Genomic DNA, 19,280 nt, shown 5'->3' on the forward strand with positions numbered 1-19,280 from the left:
TTTTACTATATATTACTACACATATATGTACCTTGAAGTTATAGATCTCTTCAAGGTGCATAGATGTGGAGTTAAGAATCGTAAATCTATAATTGCCTATTTGCACTTGCCTTCTCGATATTTTAGTCCTCGATATTTTTGAAACAATATTATTTCCACACAATATTTCTGTTTCCAATATTCTGCCCATGATCCATCCAGATTGTGCAGCCAATTACATCCACTCACCAAGTATCTCTCTGAGAGCAACAAGAGAATGATAAAATGGAGCACTTTTGTAATTAAAGAAACACTTTAGCATTGATACCATTGACAGCCTAGCAGATCTCTGGATTCCTGCTGGGGAAATCATTTTGCCACTATACAAACACTGAACGTCCGCGACATATGACTAGAACAAAATCAGCTCTGCTCTGCACTATGAGAAGGACATGGGGCCTGGCAAAGTGTGCAACCTATAAAATAAGAGGTGGGTTTGCAATAATTGCTTCGTACAATGGCAATTTACTAGAAGACCCTTTATATCGAATGTCACCTGCACATACTATTTGAAATTCATAGAGAAAAGATTCTGGCATTTAGAATCCATGTTTTTGATGGAAAATAAGAGGAACCTGAAATCAAAAACCAGTTGCATAGCCTTACGAATTACAGTTGCACCAGAAAACTCTTATTATCCCTACAGACTCTGTCACACACATAAGGGCTTTTAGGGGCATGACACAAAAGTGCTCGAATCAGAGCATTTATTGTGTATTAACCTCATACCTGATAATTCCATTCAGGGCTGCGGTGTAGCAAATTATAAATGAAGTACACAGATGTACTTATAGTCCAAGTTGGACTGGAAACCAGTATCAGCCCTGGCAAAAATGTCCCAATCTCACTACTGCACGCCGAGCCTAGAATTGGGCTATCGGGTGTGAGTAGCTCATGCAAGCCCAACCTGATTTGAAAGTAGCCCGCTAGCCTGCAGCCCACTGGGGAAATGCCAGAGTGGCAGAAAAGCAGTCTGGTCTTGCCTCTTAGGTTCTCTAAATTACATTTTTACAATTGAAACAGAGTTTCTACTAAAAATCATAAAACAAGAGCAGAGCACCTTGACAAGAAAATCGAGAGGTTTGTAAACTAACACAGCATTTTTTATCCAAGCATCAGGCAAATGGCCAAAAAATCAATATATTCAAAATGATAATTGCTTGTTAAGCCATGATTTCTGGTGCATATTATGGTGGTGTAGCACAATAAATAAAATACTATACTGTTACCTAGCTCAAAGGCACTCATTAAATCTTCCTAAGGTGGGTTCAAACTTGGATTTATCACCAGGACAGAAAGGTCAAGGGGGTTTCTTTTCTTCTTCTTCAACTTCTTTTGCCCTTTATTTCGATGTATTTCCGAAAGTCCCAGAATCTGCTACCCAGAATCTATACTTTATGTTCACAATCCCTTAGTTTCCCTACTGTCGCACCTTTCAACTTTCTCTTCCTGACCACTTTTCCTCCCATCCACCCTTCCTTGATCTTTTTGTATCTGTCCTATATTAGTCCATCCATCATTTTCACTCTTTTTAATGCCGTAATTGTTTTTTTCCTTCTTGTTATCTTTTACCTTGTTCCGGAAACCTTTTGATTTCTGTCCTTTGTTTTACTCACTCTGCCTCTTGTTGCCTTAGCTTCCTCGTAACTTGTTGTAGTCTGTTTATTAATTCAATACTGACATGCATTTCTGTGACAGTCACTTTGTTTATGACCTCACTGTCCATATCTTTCTACTGCAGGTACCTCCCAAGTTCAGCACCTGATGACAGTGTTGATCCGGGAACACAGGCGGCTTTTTGCTACCACCAGGGCTGACCTCTCAGAACTCATCATGGACTCAAGGTCTGGAATTCAGCACATCTCTATCAATGGGGTATCAGAAAGAGACAGAGACAGTTCCAGGACTGAAGACATTGTTGTGGACCAACCAGATATGTTACCTTCTAGAGCTCCAACTATGGAAGCTGCCAATGCCAGAACAGTCAATAGAGCTACAGCTCAGTCTGCGAATACTCCGAATAAGAAGGTGCAAACTTTGCAAAGTTGGAAATGTGCTCTTAAACCAACGGGGGGAAGATCCCCCAGTCCCAAGTTTGGCAACTCCAACTTGGATATTCCAAGCCTATCGCCTAGTGGAAACTGGTTGATGAATGGATTGTCCTCTTTGAGGGGACATCGTAGGACATCATCTGTTGAGCGAGTTAAAGACTCTGGCTCAACCCAAAGGTTCTCGACCTATGATAACGTTCCTTCTTCTAGCCTGTCCCTGAGCGCACACAGCGTGGGCTGCAGCACATGGTCCTCTTCATCTTGTGAACTTTCCATTTCGGACTCGATCAGTAGCTGCCCCGCCTGCCGCGGCAGCGACTCTTCTGCCTTCATGGGCACAAAGGCAGACTGGCCAGGGCTGTCTTCTGTGTCTCAGAGTGAGGTGAAAAGCATGGACAGCAGCTTTGAGAGGTTACAGGTGTGCTTCAGCAGTGACAGCAGCATTGAACAAAGCCTCCCAGTGACAGCAACAAAAGACCCAGCACGCTACTCCCGAGCTCTGCAGGGCCTGGTATCGGAGCTAAAAAATGAGCTTGAAAGACAGAGATCCGAGTACGAGTCCAGGATACAAAGGTATAAAGACAAGATACAATTCACTATTTTATTCATTACTAATGATTTTCCAACGTGTAATTGGAATGTAAGACATAAAGTGATTTTTTTACATAATAAGGGAGTATGTTTGTAGTTCTCAAAACCATTCTAATGAGACACAGTTGGAAGGAGTACAGGTGAGAAAATAATATCATTAGCGTTTGTCGACTTAGGTCGTGATGACAAGTGGATCGGTGTTTTCGGACCGTTGCGTAAACCCATCTTCACAGGGGTCGGAATTATTAGTTGAGTGGTGTTTACTGCATCTGATATTTATCCAGTGCATTAAATATCCAACTCTTCATTAAATTTTGACAGGTCAAACATGCCGGAATTTAACAGAGAAAAAGTGTACATTATTTACCTTACCATGCAGATTTTGGGGCAGGAAGCAGCAAAATCTGTATTTTATTCCACAGAAACTCCTAATAGATGCTATTTATTGCACTTGACTAACATATCCCAGGGTACGTTATGTATCTAGTGTGATAAGAAGCACAGAGATTCTGACAAATTCTGAAGCAGTGCTTTAGGTTGAGAAAATATTGTATATGTTATCTTGCAATTGATGACACTGTGAAACAAATTATTTATATATATGTGCCACGCTGTATTCTGACATCCTTAAGTACAGGCTGCCATATTTGTCATGATGGGATTCAATGTAAAACAGATCCTAGGTTAATGGTTCTGTGTGTTGTGTTTACGGTTGACTAAAAAACAATTCAAGTGATGGGTGGGCAGCCAGCCCCCTCCCACGTTAACATCTGCCCATTCATAGATTTTTTGATTTCACGGACCATATCCATTTCTGGACCATGCCAGATGGTTCACACTTTCCCCTTCCCTTAATGTACACCCTTTAAGTTTTTCTTAGGTGCTTGCCTGAATAAAGGGCAACTAAATACCAAGGAAGGTAGCCTAAACCTGATTCCACCTCATGCATGTTTCTACCACCACCCTATATTTCTTATCTCTTCATCTCACTTGCTCGTTATTTTTCATTGTGGCTTTCATTCTATGTCACTATATTCTTATTTGTGCTTCCTCCTTACCTCTACACTTTGAGGATAGGAAATTGGTTTAGTCCCCCATCTGCATACATTGGTAAAAAGTAAGCATTGGTTCGCCATAAATCCCTGTAGTAAATCCCTGTGCACTTTTAACACTTACAAACCCTGCACTCTACTGTAAACCATTAAGGCATGTGAATAGCAGCGTATTTGATGAAGAGGAACCACACAACCCTCACAGGCTCAATACGAAGCACTTGGTTTAGCCCGGGTCTTACCTCCTTGACAGTGGGCATTAACTGGACGCTAAAGTGTCAGACAGAAGAGGGGTGTACATTCGTACATGGCCTTTATACAATGGCAGGCATAACATGCTCTCTAAAGACCTATCGGAACAGGCTGATATCTGAGGAGAACAGAGACGTTTTAAGGCATGGGCAAAGTGTGCTCTGGCCCCGGGCTCCGGCCTTTCATGGGCCCCAGGACAGAGCCACCTTTGTTCTGCAGACAGTCTTTCCCTGATGACCTTGAAAAATTCTTAAACTGATTGTTTTAAATAACGTTTTCCTGTGTGGAGGATGTGTGAGCGTCTATTACAGACATTTCGCAGAGACGTGTTTGTTTTATGCAAGACCCATATAAATGTTTTTTTTAGATCTTAACAGGAACTTACTTACATGTGAGAAATGGGAGGGTGCCACAGAGATTATTTGCAGTAATATTAGTGAGCTGCTGATGTGTGTTTCGATATTGGAAAACACATTTACAATTTGGAGGAGTGTGCCTGTGCACTTTCAGTGACCTGGCCAAAGAGGGCATGAAAAATCTGAAATTGGATCATAAATGCAAAGCTGTTCAGATCAGGCCTCTCCCAAATATTTTTGGCCCAGGGCCCCCAAAATCCTTGAGATATTCCTGGAGGGGTGGGGTGTTCTAGCCATAGGCACACTTCCCCTCCACACCCCTGATCCTGCTCAGTTCTAAGTCATAAGGCGCTACATAAGGCACTCTCAGCTCTTGTCTGCTTCCAAGAGGTTTTTAATGACAAGATATTTTATTAGTGAATACATTTTTACCGAGGTACGTACCTCCCTTCATATTTAAGCCTTCTGCAGCAGAGTATTTTTTAATGTGATTGACACACCTAAATGTCTATAAACATTCACGTCTTTGATCTTCCGCAAATGCTTTAGGCTTACATTTTAAGTGTCATTTATAATATATAGATATCAAAACAGGGTTTAATCATTGCAAAATAATGTTTATCTTCAGAGAACCAAACTGCAGCCGCTCCTGGACAAGGGCGCAGGGGATGCACCCTCTTTCCTTTCATAGCTTCCTTGTATAAAGGGTTAAGTAAATATACACAATTAAAACGAAGGTTATATTAATAGGAATTTTTGCAAGACGTGCCCCTTCATGAGAATGTAACTGATTAAGCACTTGGAGGGCTTACCCACACACAATCCTGGTCTTTCCTCACAGCGCCGTGACATCACTTTAGTTTCTCCACCTTCTTCTAGAGCGTCCATTAAAAACAGCCTCGGGCGTTTAGCTTTCAAGCCCGGACGGTACCAGTTTGCACGCCACTCAGCAGCAGTTACTCCACCCTTCAATATCTCGTTACTGGGTGAGGTGGAGCCAGCAAGCTTCACTGATCACACCCAGCCATGGCCCGTATAGGGCTTGCTACCGGGGCGGTGACGTAGGGCGGGGGAGGGGCAGGGTGGGGGTTTGTAAAATGCGGCATACGGCCGATTTCAGGTAAGTAACAAAAAAATAAATAAAACTAATTTTGCTGCGCGTGCTGCATCGCATTTGGCGATGCAGCGCACAATGAAATTGATTTTACGTCACCGCCCCGGTAGCACGCCCTATACGGGCCATGGCTGACCACACCCCACCCTGTGACGTGATGTGAAAGGGTGGGTTTAGGAAGCATGCAAAAGACGCCACAGACAAACCTATTTCGTTAGTCTGTGGTGTCAAGTCACTCTTGATTTAGTGGGTTTATGTCCAGGACGAGTCCATTCATACTTAGCACCGCATGTAAGAGAATCCGTGATCCAATACTGCAGCTGCCACAACATGAGAAATAACTTCGGCAAATAAATGTGGGAGCTGCGTCACATAAGGTATGGAACGCGCAGTTAGACAGTACAAACATCTCCGCACGTTGAGTAGAGTTTCACTTGTGAAGCAGGAAAGGACCTAGAACATTTGTCATATAGGTAAGAATGTAACTCACTGAGAAGAACACGTATGTCTGAGGTGAGAAATGTACAAACCTGCATCCTGGACGTCTTAGTTTAGTGAAGTTAGACGGGCTTGAAACAGGGTTTCATCTTTATGCAGTGCCACACGAAAAGCTGTGATGCTTGGAAATGTAATTAAAGGTGTGGTGTAATGACTGGAACTGGGGAGTCAGGTTAGAGTCTTGGGGTCAGTTTAACATCCTGCGATTCTGGGCAAATCACTTAGTCACCCCGTGCCTCAGAATACAAATACGAATGTGCTCTTGTGTAATGGAACTGGCGTTCTCGTGAAGGGCCTGAAAATGTCTTTGGGTCGAGTTCCTACCAAATAAAACTGTAAAAAATGAAGTCCTGATGAGTGTGACCTAATGTAACCTTTTCAAGGAAGATGACCGGGTCAACTGCTGCCTCAAAAAAACTACACAAATAAGTTGGAGAAAAAAGTAAAAATCTATTCCTTTCTAACTGCTTTCCTGTCTCCTCTGCAGCACCCATGGGGTCAGTGCAAATCTCTTTACTGTAAAAATTACATATGGTTCTTTTATCTCCCTTGCAGATCAAATGTGCTTATTGCTGTGGCAGTTGAGAATAAAACGAGCACTAGCAATGCAACTTAGTGTAGCTTTTTATTAATGAACTTGCTGGCTACTCAATGAGTGGTGTTTGGTGTGTTAGTGTGAATGGGTGAGCCATTGAATGTGTGGGGGTTGGCTGTGTGGATAGGTAAATGTGATGATCGGTTATATGAATTTGGTGAATGACAGTGGGAGGATTGATGTGGATGGGTGAATAGGAGTGAGTAAGTGAATGAGGTAAGGTGGGAGAAAGTGAAATAATTATTGAATGTGGTTAGGCAGGGTAATGATATTAAGTGAGTAGTTGAGTAAGTAATTGGGTGGATGACTGAGAGAATGATAAGGTGGGTAGACGAAAGCTTGTTAAAACACCATGAGTTGACTGAAATGCAACCTGCTGCCTTCAATAACCTATTTAAATAACTGAACATATAACAGTGAGTGGGTAAGACAATGTGAATTAAGTGAATGAGTGGGAAGGTAGTTAGATGAGCATGTATGATTGAGTTGTGTATGAGTGAGTGGTTGAAGAGCAGAATGGGTGAGTGTGTTGGTGGAGTATATGGTTCAGTGGGGGAATGAGAGTATGGGTAGATGGATGAATGCGAGTTGATGAGAAATTGTGCTGAACATACGCTGGTAATACTGGTGAAAGTTTGAATGGAATCTGCTCAGCTTCGGGCCTTTTGCCTCTTAGCAGGGTCTGAAGGCTCTTTGGACGAATGCATTCATTAGGCCTTCCAACATGGCAGATGTTCTCCTTTCATCCTTTCTAGGTCGATGAAAGAAAGCTACTGAGTTGTGTAAAAATGAACATCTGTGTTCACCCTCTCTTCCCAGCCAGACATTCCCTGAGACAATCAGGGATCAGGTTGCTTGCTATTCTATATTGCGTAGTGCAATTCTGTGTATGGACTTCCGCCACACCACTCTTTGAAGTCACCAGCCGCCACTGGAACCACTCTAAAATATTGATGTCTAATGAGAAAAATGCTTTAAAATGCATCTGTATATTATCAAATAGATAATCTATAGAGACCGAGCCTTATAAAATATTTCAGATTATATGAAAGGAGCTACATGTAGATGCACAATCAGGCCACAAACTTAAGCAATTCAAATGTTTATTAGGGTCTGTGACATTAGCATGTCTTCTAATTAATTCAAGAAAATCCTTGGCCAAGCCAGGCATGGAGCAGAATGTGTTTCCTTTCGAATCCTCTCCGGTCCATAAAATTAAGCCCAGCATCAGTGTCTGTTTGTGGCCTCCCCCGCTACGGGAGCCAAAAAGCAACACCGGAGGATCAGGTGCACAGTGGCAAACAAAGTAGAACAAGTCGTGGACCACAGCAAAAGAGAGGCTGCGAGGAGGCTCTGGTGGTTGCTGACACCTGTCTGGTGAGGCACGCGTGACTGCTTAGGCTTGCTCAAGATATAGAAGAGAGGGACCTTGCCCTGAACGACCCTGGGTGCTGCGAGGGCAGAGGTGCTCCCAGGAGACTGGCATATGCAGAAAGCGCTATAGAAAGGCCCTCAGGAGGTGGAATGCAATTTTGATGATGTGAACACTAAAGAGGCATGGGAAAACGAAGGGTCATGCCAACCGAGAACCTGTAGAGGCCTGTGCCATATTAAAAAGAACAGATGATGAACGGAATCCTGAGTCAATCCAATATTCCCCCCCAATGACAGATCTGGGTTAAATCCATCGTTTAATTGTACACCACACCATTCCAGTTTAGACCCAGCCATATGCAAATCAGTCCTGACTTGTTCCCCATGGGAACAGTTCAGCCCGAACTGCCAGGCCAGGTCCTTCCTGGACCAGAAACAAGCATCCTGGGACCGGTTTCAGGAGTTCACCCCTCATCAGCCAGGCTAACTTGAATCTGGTGGCGTAGCGAGCACGGGACCTACGTCTGGGCATACCCTTTCCACTTAGGGCGACAAGTGCGAAAAGAACAGATGATGGACAGAACGCTCAGTCAATCAAACATTCACCCCCAGTCACAGATCTGGGTTAAATCCATCATTTTGTGCACGTCACACCATTCCAGTTTAGACCTAGCCATATGCAAATCAATCTCGACCCTGTTCCCCATGAGACCAGTCCAGCCCAAACTGTCAGACCAGGTCCTCCCTGGACCAGAAACAAGCATCCTGGGACCGGTTTCAGGGTTTCACCCCTCATCAGCCAGGCTAGCTTGAATCTGGTGCCGGAGCGAGCACGGGACCTACCTCTGGGCATACTGTTCCCACAGAGGATGACAAATGTAAAAAGAACAGATGGTGGAAAGAATGCTGAGTCAATCAAACATTCACCCCCAGTCATAGATCTGGGTTAAATCCATCGTTTTGTGCACGCCACGCCATTCCAGTTTAGATCCAGCCGTATGCAGATCAGTCCTGACCCTGTTCCCTGTGGGAACAGTCCAGCCGGAACTGCCAGGCCAGGTCCTTCCTGGATCAGACACAAGCACCTTGGGTCCGGTTTCAGGCTTTCACCCCTCATCAGCTAGTCCAGTTTGAATCTGGTGGCGTAGCGGGCACTGGACCCACGTCTGGGCATCCCCTTCCCACTTAGAGCGGCAAATGCAAAAAGAACAGATGGACGCACTTGACCCCATAGTGAGGTGATCCATGTGTAGGCTGCTGTAGCTGGGCATATTATCGTATGACCTACAGGAGCGAGTCAGGGAGAAAAGACTTGGGTGAAGATGCGCACATGTGCTGCTTGGTTGGTATCAGACCTCCCTGGGGCCCTGTTTGAGGTACATGACTGGCTCCCTAACCAGGAAAGGGACTAGAATCTGGGAGCATGTGGAGAACGGAGAGGCTAGTTGGGATGCATGCATTCCCCCCCCAACTCTAGAACTACAGAACTTAATCCCACATATCTACCATGCCTGATGCGTGGCCGCCAGGATAACTACAGAACCGAAGAGAAGTAAGTACATAAAATAGGAGGCTGAGTAGTTCGCAGGCTGGAGAGAGAGTTTGAAGAGGTTCCCCAGTCAAGGCTTTGGGAACAGCCATGTTGGAGAAAAGTCACGCTGAGTGTGAGAGCACATAATTTAGTAGGCTGAGGGTGGCAGAGCTTTGCCTAGAGAGTCCCCTGAAGCAGCTTGCTGACGAGTCAAGTCTTGCCCAGCACACAAAAAGCAATTAGCTATGAACAAGCAAGCAGTGGGGAGCTGGGTTTGACAGAGTTGCTGTGGGGCCTCACCAAGGAAACTGCACAGGCCCTCCTCCTGCTGAAAAAGGGGCGTTAACAGCTAATAGGTGGTAAGGAAGTGTGGTAGGTGGAGCACACCAGTAGAGCAGTGAATTCCATGGTCCCCATAAGGAACCGTGAACGGGGGAACCCTTCCTCAAAACCAAATCATGTGCTGCTGGAGACCCCAACGGCAGCAGCATATTTGGAGTAAAGAGCAGAAAGACTACACAGTGAAACACATGGACCCACTCAGCACAGAGAAAGGAGAAACATGGCAAAGAGCAGAGGCTTCCATGAAGGATTGCATCAAAACCCAGTTGCCCTGTCATCTCCCAACCATATCTAGAGAAGTTCCTGAAAGAAATGGCCTTGCAGGTGAGCTCAGTCAAATTGGACCTGGAAACCAGCCCAGATCAGCTCAAAGAGGTGAAGACTCTAAACTAGGTGGAAGAGAGAATGAAGTAGAGCAAGAGGTAATGATAGAACAGAAGAATATGCACATCTATGAGCAAGAGTGCAATACCTTGAAGAGAAAACAATTGAACTTCAAGGCAAGGAGGAACCACTTCTGGTGAAACAACCTCCAAATCAAGGAGGGCATCATGAGAGTGGAAGGCAACAACATCCAAGACTTCCTGAGAGATCTACTGCACTTGGTCCAAGGTATGTCAGATGCTTACCCCTCAAAGCTCGATTTCACCCACTGAGTCAATATAAGAAACAACGAGGATTCACTGACTAGGGTACACTCCTTTGAGGACAAGGATATGATCATGCACAGAATGAGACAGAAAGACAAAGTGACCTTTCAGGCCATTAACTATAGCTCTTTCAGCACTGTTCGGTAATCACATTCTGCAAACGATGAGGCTTCCAACCTGTGACTGAACACGTGAGAGAGCAGCAAGTGGGGGCATCCCTTCCTTCTTCAGTTTCTTGGAAAGGCAAAGAAATCGCTCTGCTTTCCTTTTGGTTGACAAAAATCCTCTTGGTACAGGGAGACAATGAGGAGGATCAGAAAAGCAATACTGCTTCGCAATGCAACAGTTTCTCCTGTCCCATTTGGCAGATGGTACCGTCCAAGAAGAGACACATTTAGCAACACACAAAAAAACTTGGCAAAAGTGAGAGGAAGTGGTACAACAGCTCAGGAAGATCATAGAGACAAAAGAAGAGAACTCTAAGTCTGTAGCCACTGTGCATGTTGGGAACCCTCAGGAGGACTCCAGTTTGTGACATGATGATGAATTGTGTGGTGGTTGAGGGGGGGGCACACATACGCCTCAGTGGAGTGGAGGCAAGCCATAGACCAGGACTTTTGGTTGACGGTAGGGGGAAGTTCTCCTACCTCCGTCTAGGATAACCCCGATTGGCTGGGTCCACCAATGAGAGCGGGAGAAGAGTGGGATAGTTAACTACCGACCTCTTCAACAGGTGGAGACGGGAATTAGGTTGTTCAGTGCAATGGGCCTGTGTACTTTATTATTCCCCATGTTCTTCCAAGGGAAGGTTTGCTGTAGACATGGAGTGGCAACTGAGATTCCTGATGGACTGGGAAGCAGCACTACTCATGAAGCAACGGCTCCCTTTATTATCCATTAACGTAAAAGGCCTATACTACCCAATTAAGTGATGTCAGGTCTGGAGCTACATAGGCAAACACAACCCAATGTTGTGTTTCTACAAGACACATCTGCAGCAATGGAATCAGTTCAAAATACAACATAGGAATAATCCAGATCAATAGTGGGTTTCAGCAGGCTAAGGTGGCAAACTTATGCAAGAAACTCATGGGTGGAAGAAGATCAAAGTCAAAAAGGACAAGTCGGGACAATACAATAGTATCCTTCTCATGCTGTCCACAATGGCCCCTATGTTTCCAATCTATGTTCCCTGAACACGGCTCAGGAATCATTCATTCACGAAAGGATACGTGTCATGCTGGCAAACATTGAGGGGTAGATTGTGGCAGGGAACAATTTCAGTCTGGATTTGACCCCTGTCTAGCGAAAGATCATAAAACATAGATAGGCGCAGGGGTCTTGACAGTACAACGGATGAGGAAGTTAACATACATCTGTTGAATGCATGAAGAAACCTATACCTGAAAAGACCTCTCCTCCACCATGCTATTTGTTTGAAGGAACCAATCTTTGCCATGTGTAAAGGTTTTGCCTCATGATGGGGATATATTGACTGAATCTTTGAAAATGGAGTAAAACTGTCACCCAGACTTTTTTGTTAAAGTAGCAAAAAATTGGAGATGCTTGAAAATAAAGGTTGAAGGTATATGAAGAGGTTATTACTCTGAAGGTAAGAATGGTGAAAACAATTAGGAAGAAGTTGTGAAAAGTAGCATATCCTTTCTTGGAATTACAGTTAGCCATGAAGAAGCAGTGGACTACTGCTGCAAAAAGTGTTCTGGCTGTTCCTTGAAAATCTTTGTAAACTTTATGGATACAGAATTGCACTCAGTTGGAAAGAAATGTAACTTTTCTGATTTTGTACAATGCAAATAGATTTACCAAATACTATAAAATATTAATAAGATTATTGTTTTTAATTGATTTAGAAAACTAAAATTATTTTACATTTGTACAACAAAGTCAACAATTTTGTGATTGTATAATAGATTTTCCACACATATTGTAGCATCTTTGTGATGCAACTTTGTTTGTAATGTGAACCATTTGGTTGGGTTTGGGGATCTCCAACTATGTGGGTTTGAGTCTCTGCAGGGTCACTGGTCACACATAACAGTGTACTTTTAGTCTATGTTAAAGAACCCCTATTGAGGACAGCGGTAGGAGTTGGAACAACTTGAAGCATTCTTTGGCTTTAAATTCAGCAGACCAAAATGAGTCCTTTTGAACCTATTGATCTTTTTTGAGATGGAAACCTAACTGCAAGCAAATTTCCCATTTCCAAGGTAGAAATATTCATTTGATATCTGTGACTTAACATTACTGCTTAGGTTTAACAGATGGTGGACAGCTAATTGGCTTGCCTTTCCAGAAGCAAATGTATGAGAACTTGAGAAGGTGGAAGCCCCTACATCGATCATGGTAGGGGCACATAAACATGATTAGCATACTGCCACAGATCTGTTATGTCTTCCAATCACCTCTAGTGAGTATTCTTACAAAGGACATATGAACCTTATAAACCCCCTAGTTGAGTTTGTCTCTCATGGGAAGCACACCCTATATTCTCGAAAAAGATCTTGCTGGAACCCAGGGAAAGGTTGTTCCTGGCTTGCCCAGATCTTATCCTGTACTGCAGGGATGCACACCTCCACATAATCTCTGAATAGACTGTCAGAGAGAGCAAGAAAAAATGTCTCTTCCTGGACAGGGCAGTAGTTGGTTATTCATTGTGGGTCGTGGTCTCTCTAGGAAGAGGCCTGCCCCCAAATACACACTCCTGGTGATCCCAGTGAAGACAGTCCTGGAGGTGTGGGATAATATAGCAGAGAGGGGAGGTATGACCACTTTCGCGTCTCTAAACACAAGTGTACATTCACACCAGTTATGAGAGGAGAAAACTTTCATCAATAAGAGAAGGGTAAATGCGGAATGTTGGCTGACTTTATCCACAAGGCCAGATATAGCCCTTCACTCAGTGTAGGTCCTGAGTTTGGCATGTGCAAACAGATAGACTCCAATATTGCCAATGTTGGCACTGCACTCTCTACCCTACTAATTCAAAGACAGCCACTAGACTGCTGACACACTTTCAAAAGCTCATTCGAACCCATTCAAGCTCCAAAGGTCTAGCCTGCAACCTCTATTGGGTCCTGCAACTCAAGAAGGCCATCGGATGATGGCCAGATCAATTGAGTTGGTAGGGAGACCTTCAGGATCCGCTTCTAGGTGAGTTATGGGAAACTCTCTGGTCTGATATTCCCAACAGAAGTATCTCCAACATGCAGTCGGCCTATAAGGTAATGTACAGGTGGTACATGATGCAGACACACCTGGACTGCCTTTTTCCATCCACCTATGCCTATGCCTCCTGCTGGAGATGTGATGTGAAGAAGGGCCTTACCTTAAGTTATGGTGGTCATGTAGGGGCATCTAAAATCTACTAGGAGGAGGTCCTGGGGCACATCAAAGGGGTTTTAGTGCTCCCAGTCCCCACCGACCCAGCACTCACAATCCTGGGCATTAGACTGGCACAACTGTAGGGGATGAAAACATGTTAATGGCCGTATTACATATCTTATGTGCTGCAAAACAATTGATTACTCTGTATTGGGTTTAGCCAATTGTGGCAGCTCCTGCTGATAGAGATTGTAACACATAATGTAGCTTAAACTATTCACAGTGAGGTGGTCTTATCGGATTCCGTAATTTTCTGAACTGGGACCTCCTTGTTTTTCGCCTTCTCAGCTGAAGGCACTCCAAGTATTCGACAACGCATAACAGAGTGGTTTGCATGTGGACCTTCTCTCCTTATCTTGGGCCAAGTGGTACATCACACATGCCCCCTTACACAGTACAATGGCCCAGAAGACCAAGTGAACTTGAAGTGATGGATAAAAACCTCTATGCCTTGCCTCGGCCTATAGCATTCTAGTAAGTTTGGTGACCCTAGATCCATATCTGTAAAGGAGGAGGACTGCAGGGGACATTCTGGTTGAGGGTCTTTGTACTTGATGGTCAAAGTACCCACTAGGTGTACTGGGAAAGGAGAACCTCTATATTTCCTGTCTTTGTATGGTTCATGTAAAAACAATAAAAAAGATTCGAAACAAAAAGAAAACTCAATGTTTTCAGGAGCTGCTGACTGTTAAGGAATCTCTTAAACAGTGGCATATTTTTGTTAAATGCATATATACCCGAACAGAAATGTAAGAATGTGTGTGTGTTTAAAAATAGTAGCTGTTCCTTCACTTTTCATCTAGTGTGTAGTTTGGACACAAATATCCTCACACTTAGCCTCTCTGAACTGAGCACGGCAAGCAGGACCCAAAAGGTCTGTTTTGTCTGCATCCAGGTTCCTGCTTATAAATATATTCATTTCATATTAAAAAGTGCAGTTTGTAGTTACACAAACATTAGCAAAGAATGGAAAGGATATGTGAGGCTTATCAGGACTTGTTGATTACTACTATTATATGCAATGAATTAGTGCATGTTAAAAAAGTAAAATGTTTCTAAAATCCCACAGCATACATGTACTTTAGATACATTTAGGGCCTTATTACAATGTCGGGCAGTCGCACCATTGCGGGAAAGGGACTGCCCAACATTAGGTCAGCAGTGCCGACATCCCAGTTTGGATGCGACCGCATATATGGCCTTTGGAAATATCCATTATACAATGGAAGCTTGTGCGATAGACGGATGAGGTCCGTAGCACAAGCCCGCCATTGTACTTAATTCACTATTTGCTGCCTCCAAACTGGACGGTTCGTGACGGCTCCACTTCCTCTTCTTTCGTCCAGAGCATGGACCAAGTACTGATTGCTTCATCTTGATTAGGGTCCTTCCGCTGTTGACGCTATGATTGAGATACTATTTTTCTTTTTCCTATTGTCCCTGTCTTGTTCCTTCTTTTTTTATATTTTTCTTCCCATTGTGTTGCTTCTTCCCTCCTACACCCCTTGTCAGTGTTGCTTCTTCTCTCCCACTCCAACAGTCCCACTTGTCCATTTTGCATCCTCTCTCCCTCATCCACCCTCCCGTTGTCTGTTGCTTCTTCCTTTTCCACCCTCCACGGCCCTGTTGTCAGCATTTCCTCTTTCCTTCCACACTCCTGTTGTTGGTGTTGCCTCCTCCTGTGGTCCGTGTTGCCTCTTAACTTACACTCCTGATCGATTCCCCTCCCCCAAGCGCCTTAGGACCCATACGGGTGAGTAGCCGCGCTTTACAAGCCACCTGATTGATTGTCTGTTGCCCACCCCTACTGTAAGAAATAAAAAGTCACTACGATGAGGTCAGTACTGGCCATACCATAGACCTTTTTTTTTTTTTACCCTTGTGTGTCATATTGTTTTTTGCCTTTTTTCAAATAACTTTATTATACCTTTTTTTAAATAGAACTATTTGCCACACTGCTATACAAAATAGACTTTGGCAAAGCCAATAGTTTTTATAGGCTTTGCCAATGCTTGTTCTTTAGATAAGCGGCTCTAGCTGAAAGATCCAGCCTCAGTAAAATGAAAGTAGAGGACCTCCTCTCTGAGGGGCCACTTTCTTCTCATCTCACTTTCAGAATTATTTATTTTTATTTGTTTAATTTATAAGAGCCGACAGGCCGAGGGAGAAGGAACTGTCAGGGAGGTAAGAGTTTGCTGATGTCATTTGTGGCCTGCATTATATTAGTGCAAAAGCCTTAATTGGACGATTTTTCTTTCCCATGTATTAGAAGGGATTTCCGTCCAGCTTTAATGGCCATTTCAGAGAATGCTCTGAAAGGATGGTTAAGTCACCTTCACAACTTAATGTTTGCTGGAATGTAAATACATGGATCTGAGCCTGCTGTAACCAGTGCTCTGATTAAGCCAATCACAGCTTGGGATGGAAAGATACGAGTGTTACCTTCCATTCAGTACAGCAAATAGGCTGCTGCTTAGTCGGCCTAAGGATTAAAAAAACAAAAAAATCCTAGTTTATTTATTAGTACTAAGAAACAGTACTATCAGAATGTTATGTTTTTATGTTGCAATGTTGTTGTGTGGCAAACAGATCTACTGTAAACAAGTTTTCTCTTAGCTTCTAAAGGGGTAGGTACACCTAACAATATCCCACCCCCCTAACATGACACTCAGCCCCGAATGGCCATCCTCTGCATTCTCTCCCCCTTCCAACAGCCACACATTCATCTCCTAGCTGGCTTGAGGCTCAGAAACCTGTAGTAAAGCCTGAGGCCGGATCACATTTTTAGGGCGGTGAAGGTAAGGATATAAAAGCTACTTTTTCTGTGTAATGAACAATAGTGTTGATCTCTCAGGGTTCTGAGAAAGACCAATTCCTTTCAAAGATAACTGGGATTGTAAATTCAGTCTCTTGAGGGGCTGTCAAATCCACATTGGGGTGCATCTCTCCTATGGCAACGAGAACAACTGCATACATAAGCCACAAAGGGATGCAGCAGGTTTCCTGTCTAGGTTTAAGCACAAAGTTGTCAAGACATCGTATTTCGGCCCTAATTACGATGTTGGGTGGACACCATTGAGGGAAAGGAACCACCCAACCATGGGTCGGTAGTTCCGCATTCTCCTTTAAGATGCGACTGAACATGGTGCGGTCCCCAACTTAAATTTTTCAATGGGAGCTTGTGGAGCGGGCACCTCAAGGTGCCTGCCACACGACGCAGGGATGTTGAGGCCCAAATGCGGAGGGCCAGGGGAAAGGGGACCTTGCTATGGGTGCTAAAAACACTTTCCGACAGGCTTTTCATGTCGGACAGCCCGACATGAAAAGGCTGTACATCATAATCCCCACGACAAAACACCGTCCTTGGGGGATTATGGTGCAGGTCTGACTGGCCAAAGGGCTCCTTGAGCCTGTCTAAACCGAGTCGGATTCCCCGGCAAGTTTAAACTCCGACCGCCGCCATCCTAATGCGGCAGTGGGAGTTTCAACCTACCATGTCTTGTCTGGGGCTTTCTGACCACATAGTAGTTAGACCCTTAGAGTTTGTGAATGTTCTGCCATGTGATTTGAATGGATGCGCTACTCATAGTCATGTTCATTTCTACGTAGTCTCTGATGGCCCCATTGACCATTTGTTGTTGATAATGTAGACATCTCAATGATCTTGGTATCGAAAGGCATGATCATGATAGAAGAGGATCACAATACCCCTTTATGAACTGCTCCGTTTGCTGCCTACTGTAGCAAGAGGTCATCCTGATCAACAATTGTACGTATGTGTCTGATGGTGAAAAGGATGGAGCGTCAGATGTCCCTATTTGCTTTGATTAGCCTTGTACGTGGGTAATTTGGCACTCATTCTTGGCTCGATAAATCTCAATGAACCTTGGAGCTTTGTGCTCTATACTCTAGAATAAAACCTATTATCTTTCCTTCTTCCTCAGGCTGGAAAAGACAAGTGCAGAGCTGCGAGCCAAAGTCAACCGCCTGGAGGATGACATGGACCAAGGAAGGAGAAAATACGCCATGTTGGAGATCAAGCTGCGGAATTCTGAGCGTGCGCGAGAGGACGCTGAAGGACGCAATCAGCTGCTCCAGCGAGAAATGGAGCAGTTTTTCGCCACACTGGGAAACCTGTCACTCGGATCAAAGGAAGAGGACGTCTGAGCCCAAAGTCTATGAGAAAAGGACAAGCCTGGGCAAGACAAGTGAGGAGTGGAGAGTGGCTGGTCCAAACATTCCTTTATCAATCTATGCATCAAGTGTTGAATATGAGGCACTCTTTCCAAGCTGACCTCCCTTAAAATGCTCTAGGGAGACTGAATAGGCCTTCAGAGGCTAAAGCGAAACTAAGTTTACACCTAGAAAAAACCCATTCCATGTATAATTTACATTTTCCAAAGTCTTTTGAAGTTAGGATGACTTCCAGGGACCCAGCATTCTATGCACCTTAGCATCTCCACGGCTGGATCCGATGATAGCAAGCCATTTGATCTAATGTTTTTTTTTTTTTTTAAATAATTCATTGAAAACTCTAAAGCCTAACAATAATATTTTACATCGGTCCTTCGTTTATATTCAGATTAATTTTATTTAAAGAAGCCGGCAAGACGGACAGAATCGATTTGTACAGCGTTTTTCTTGTTTACATTATTGCTATAATATGCCCGTCGAAAATCCTCAATTTTTTTTAATTAACTGTTCCTAAGATGCATCCTCTGATTTCCCCATTATTTTATGTCCACCAAATCTAAAAATGTTATTGAAATTGCCTTTTCTGGTGGTCATTCTTCAATCAGAGTGATCTTTTTTCCTACGTTGCAGTGTTCCAAATCGAGCTGTACCAGGATGCCCCCGGCAGTGGTTGCTCCCAAACAGCACAGTGACATTGTGATGAGCATGGACTCATAGTTGAGGAAAAACAAGATAAATGGGCAAGCAACTAGCCTGAAGAATGACATGAAAGATGAAGTGTGTGAGGGCTGATGCTTAGGATAACTCCCTCGTTTCCCTGTTGCTATATCCCCTCTTGAGGACTGGTTGCCCTGACCGTGTTTGCACTGAGCATCATGTAGCTTATTCCAATTGTACGTGATTCATAATAAACGACTGGGCGATGGGCCTAGCTTGCTTTTGTGGCGGGGTGATGTTTGTCGGCAACGTGCCACTCTTCACATGGTACTTATGCACAGGTTTATAGTGTGAGGGAAGGCTCCGTAACCACAGCTTTGTCTCAGGATGCCTGTCCTGCCATTACCTCTGACACCATTACCTATCCTACCATTAGCTTTACTGAGAATAACTTGACAATTTTATCTCATCTGTCTATATTCTTAAATAATTTTGTCATGATCTCAACACCATTTCCATCTATAAGTTGCATGAGAAAATCCCGCTGGCATTAATGCTTAAACACCAAGGGGCATATGTATA

At 43.9% G+C, this 19,280-nt stretch overlaps 1 protein-coding gene across 2 annotated transcripts in view; it reads left to right on the plus strand.

Annotated features, from left to right (window-relative positions):
- The window catches only part of ARHGAP22 (Rho GTPase activating protein 22), a 399,917-nt gene extending 380,940 nt beyond the window's left edge, over nt 1-18,977 (plus strand). For both annotated transcript variants that reach the window (XM_085608768.1, XM_085608769.1), the window contains 2 exons: nt 1,781-2,663; nt 17,792-18,977. In XM_085608768.1, the coding sequence (XP_085464894.1) occupies nt 1,781-2,663; nt 17,792-18,014 (1,106 nt within the window). In that variant the 3' untranslated portion in view covers nt 18,015-18,977. The remainder of the gene's footprint in view (nt 1-1,780; nt 2,664-17,791) is intronic.
- Nucleotides 18,978-19,280: the final 303 nt, after the last annotated feature.

This window comes from Triturus cristatus, chromosome 1_2, assembly GCF_964204655.1.
Source record: "Triturus cristatus chromosome 1_2, aTriCri1.1, whole genome shotgun sequence".
NCBI classification, from domain to species: Eukaryota; Metazoa; Chordata; class Amphibia; order Caudata; family Salamandridae; genus Triturus; species Triturus cristatus.